Below are 4,945 nucleotides of genomic sequence, written 5' to 3'. Positions count from 1 at the left end.
GCTGTAGCAGCGCAGCCTCTAAACTATAAACTTCCGGTGTGAGCGTGCGTTAACCCTTTTCCACCGGTCCGAGTCAACATGGTGGGTCCACGGAAAGCATTTCATCTAGTCGTCCTCCACAATCCTTCACAATCCTCACTGGCTGTCCCGTCACCGAGCGGCTACTACCGTCAGTCTGCACACAGGCGACACGAAGATTTATAAAAGCGGGTTTTCGACGCACTTTGGTGGCGTTAACCATGTAAACACAGACTGACTGCTCCCGAAGTAACCGGGCACCAAGCCGCAGTTTCGCGGTGCACCTTTACGGGCAGTCGGCAACAGTTTGGCTCCGCTCGTGTTTGTATGCTTCTCATACCGAGTTAATGTCCGTTAGTTGTTGGAGGAAAGTTTGTTCATAAGGACAACTTGACTTCCGTTTACCCGTCTTTACCGTGGCAATGTTTTGCACGGGGACTAGCTGCTCGGTGACTTGATGGTGATGAGTTTGTGTTCAATGTACTCAAAATATGTTTTAACGTTTATTGGCCATTAATGTCTAAATATGTAAGTTTCGTCTGTTAAATAAGTCGTTAAATGTGATTTATAGACGTTTAAACTCACTTTACATTCCGTCATATGATCTGTCACTACGTAATTTTAACATGTGACACACTTTGCCACTAAAAGCTGTCATACCTTTTCTCTTATGCCAAAGTTTTTAAACTCCAGACCGTGTTTTTTGGGGGGAATCAGTGAAGATATTTGAAATTCCTTCTTCAGCAATTCATACACACGAAATCTAAGTCTGTATGCCTCCTCCTCCAGGGTCGAGTCAGGACCAAGACGGTCAAGAAGGCCGCCAGGGTGATCATCGAGAAGTACTACACACGACTGGGCAACGACTTCCACACCAACAAGAGGGTGTGCGAGGAGATCGCCATCATCCCTAGCAAACCTCTGCGTAACAAGATTGCAGGGTGAGTGGGGTTTCGGCTGTGTGCACTCCTGCTTTAGCCTCAGATCATGATTTGTTAAGCACAGATTTAAGGCAGAGGATTTCAGCTACAACATGCTGTTATTTCTTCAGCACAGCTTCACTATCCTGAGAGATCAAACATTATTTATGAACCTCTGTCCCTGTCCGAGCACACCGCACAGGAGAATGTCAGAGCAGCCCACATAGATGTATTTGAGGTCTGGTGGGGCCAAGCGTTTAGCTAGCTGACTTGTAGATGGTAGTAATTTTTTCCAAGTGTAGCTTTAAATCAAAATCTGGCTTGGTTTTCCCCTTGGTGTGGTTCCTTTGTCCTAAAGTGGCTCAAAACGGATGTAAAAAAAACAAAAACTAGTGGTTAATTTATGTTGAACTTTATCCGACCTCAGTCTGACAGCAGGGGTAGGGTGTTTGCAGTTCGTTGGCAGTCCAGGGATGGCCCGTCTACCTGCAGTGAGCTTTGTTGTCAGATGGAGGCAGTGTACAAAGTATGTGGTATAACCGGTCTGTGGGCCACTCTTGCTTGTCTACTGTTGGCCCATTGGCCATGGAGAAGAGTGAAGTTGGAGCAAACAAAGAGCTGAAGTGAAGCAGATTGTTTAAAAACAGTGAAAAATGTACACTGTCTATGCTTTTCATGCCGTATCTCTGAAGTTGTTTTTCATGGTGAAAACAAACTTCCCGAATCTGTGCCCCTTGTCAACCAATCAGCATTAGGCAAATGCTTATGTAATCAGTTTCCAGTGACGTAAAGTAAGGATTTTGAAGGACCGCAAAGTTTTCCAATCAGCTGTTGCATGTTTGGGGTGCAGAGATGGTGCACCCCAAGTCAGAACCTCTGAGAATTCCTCCCTCTGATTTCCTACAGCTCGTCATGTCAATGAAACATGAACGCTGTTTTATTCTTGAACTCAGGCTTTGTCTTCATTTGTGCGTGTTTGTTTTTTGATATTGAATGAGATTGATATGTTGTGTTTTATACGAGTGGCATCTACTATTTTTAATTTTTTTTTCTTTTAATTTGGGGGGGGGGTTGCTTTTTGGGTTTTCTAATTTTTCTTTGAGAAAAAGGTGACACTCACATGATTTAGCGCTGATATATCTTCTTTGTTATCTCTTGAATGAAGCCGGTGAAGAACCACAGTGGCAATAAAGTTTAAATGTGATTCGGGTTGGGGACAGTGCATTTGCTTTACAGCGAGAAGGTCAGGTTCAAGTCTGCCATTAGGCAGTTTGCATGTTCTCTCCAGGTACTCCCGCTTCCTCTCACACTCAAAATGTAGTTAAGTGTGCATGTGAGTGGGAATGAGCCCTGACAGACTGCTGACCTGTCCATGGTGTAGCCTGCCTGTCAGCCTAATGTGATTCGGGGGGAGGTTGTTTTGGGGGTTTTTGGTTAGTTGGTTCATTTAAAAAAAAAAAAAAAAGACTCAGCTGGTATGAGTTTCACACCACGTTTCTGCAGGTTAAACGACTTGATGAGCTTGGAAGACGAGTCATGTGAACTGCTTGTTTTTAGCTGAAGTCATTTTTCTTGGATTGTTAGATTCTGTGTGTGTGATGTGCTTCTGTTATGAACTGGTGCACAGTAGCCACTCATTTAAACTCCACCATTGCTGTTTGGAATATTTTCTGTGTTTGGTCTGAATTAACTAAAACTTCAGACACGTTGAACAAAAGTTAAATCATAAAACTTCTAAAAAAACAAAGTTAAACTTAGAAACATTTGTATTTTGCTGCTGGAGGTTTGGAGTACGTAGAAATGTGAACTGCTTACAGTCAGAAAAAATGTGTACTAATCTGCTGTAGGTTTCTGATTGCATGTTTGTGCTCACTTGTGTCTCAGGTATGTGACACACCTGATGAAGCGTATCCAGCGCGGTCCAGTCAGAGGAATCTCAATCAAGCTGCAGGAGGAGGAGAGAGAGAGGAGGGACAACTACGTCCCAGAGGTCAGTTCACTGTCTTCTGTCCTACCTGTGACGGCTGACTGTAGTGCTCCCCGTGCCTTAGGTTGCGCACCTCGTGTCGGGCTACGTTGAGCTGCCGCTCGAGTGTCCACGGGCTTCCTTAAGCATCTTTGTTGTCACTGAGCATTTCTCTCCAGCTGTTGCTGGAGTAAACATGGAGGTAAAAGGACAGTTCAGGTGGCTCATTTGTGTCTCTCATCCTGTAGATTTCTGCTCTGGACCAGGAGATCATTGAGGTGGATCCAGACACAAAAGAAATGCTCAAGATGTTGGTGAGTCTCAGATGTTATTTGCTGATTTATTTGGTTGCCACATAATTGAAAGTCCTTCTGAATTTGCAGCAGAACCCTGACATATGATTTCCGTTAGTAACACTTAATATTTTGATAGAGAAGATAATGGGCACATTGCAAAGAAATTGCCAGGTGTAATTTATCAATAATGGCCATTTAAGTACCAGTGTGTTTAGTGGGGGTGGGAAGGAAGTAGTTCTACACACATTAAATGAGTGCATTAAAAGGGTGTAGCAATCACCTGTTTTTTAACTGACATTTACATTTTTTTACATTTTTAACTGACTGAGTCTTTGCTGAGTTAAAGCATGCCCATATTTATACTTTATGCGTCCAATTTAGGCTGTGGTGTGTGGTTAGAGCAGGGTGAGCAAAATTAAGAATCCAATACATTAATAAGCAGAGAAAAGATAAATATAGAAACAGAAAACACTGGCATGTCTTCTTTTTCTGTGACTTCTGTAAACTTTTTTCTGAGTTTATGGACTCAGAAAAATGTCCTGGACATGTTACATCCTGTGCAAAACACTAACATGATGGAAATGTTCATCTAGAGGCTTCATAATTGGACTTTTGCTAAACACTGACTGGCATCACAATGGCTGCATCCACCTGTAATCCAGTCGGGGTAAAAATGAGAAATAGTCTGGGCAACAAAGTCACTTGTTTATCATTAGTTTTTATTTAGTCTGAGGTGTCATTGCTAGCTGAACTGTCATGTCACAGCTTTTAACTTGGTTGTTTAAATCACTAAAACTTTCTTCTTCTTGTAGGACTTTGGTGGCCTTTCCAATCTTCAAGTCACTCAGCCGTCCATCGGGATGAACTTCAAGACGCCACGAGGACTTTAAAATCATGTTTGATGGCCTCTGAATAAAGACAGTTGTTAAAAATGTTCAATTTAAAGCTTTCTGGATCTTTCCTAAAACATACATGAACATTAAGGAGTGCACGTTCTCATCAGCCAAACTGCCCTTACTGAGAAAGTCAATAGAAGCGCTTTGGATAGGTAGTAGTGGTAAATGAGAAGAGGCTCATTGCATCATGGGAATCCACAGTATGGCCATGGTACTTTTAAGTGAATTTCAAGTACTCAAACACTATTCTGCTTCAATAGTTGGGCAGTGGTATTAACAGAATCAGGTGCTTCTAATGTCTTGTGCTTCTGGTAATGTAATTGCACTGGGCTGAGTCGAGTCACACAAAGTAGTTGGTGTAATTAAACTGATCTGTACTGCAGATGCAATGCCAAGGTTTTAAAGGAGAGAAAAAAAGCATTCATGGCTGGTGTTTGAAGCCTGCCTGCATCAGGAAACCAGCCCCTAGCTTACCCTTGTACTACAGTTATTCTCCATTGGTTTGGCTCATTTCTTGAAACAGAAATTACATTCTCAAAACTCTTAAGATCATTTGGCAAAACACTCTTACAGTTTAGCACAACACTATAGCTCACCTGCAAAAGCTCATATCTCTTCCAAAACTGTTCACTCAGGCTTCAATCTAAATCCATTTCGCATTTAAACAGTCAGTGTCTCCAAAATGGCAAAGATCCTTCTTAATAGCGTTGGCTCATTTCTGGACACAGATCGGACATTCCCATCATTCGTGATGCTTTTGTCAAAATAAACCTGGATGGTTGATCACAACAACATGGTCCACCTGCAAAAGCTCATATCTCTCCTAAAACAGTTCACTCGTGTCAAAAC

At 42.3% G+C, this 4,945-nt stretch overlaps 1 protein-coding gene across 1 annotated transcript; it reads left to right on the top strand.

Annotated features, from left to right (window-relative positions):
- Window positions 1–4,139, top strand: LOC102194362 (40S ribosomal protein S17-like). Its single transcript, XM_005743947.1, has 5 exons — window positions 1–81; window positions 808–959; window positions 2,823–2,928; window positions 3,153–3,218; window positions 4,013–4,139. The coding sequence occupies exons 1-5, from the start codon at window positions 79–81 to the stop codon at window positions 4,088–4,090; spliced, it is 405 nt and encodes a 134-aa protein (XP_005744004.1). The 5' UTR covers window positions 1–78; the 3' UTR covers window positions 4,091–4,139.
- Window positions 4,140–4,945: the final 806 nt, after the last annotated feature.

The sequence above is a fragment of the Pundamilia nyererei genome, unplaced genomic scaffold, assembly GCF_000239375.1.
Source record: "Pundamilia nyererei isolate P.nyererei 1_Seehausen unplaced genomic scaffold, PunNye1.0 scaffold00137, whole genome shotgun sequence".
Lineage (NCBI taxonomy): Eukaryota > Metazoa > Chordata > Actinopteri > Cichliformes > Cichlidae > Pundamilia > Pundamilia nyererei.
Note: the sequence above shows the minus strand (reverse complement) of the source record. Positions and strands in the feature narration are given on the sequence as shown.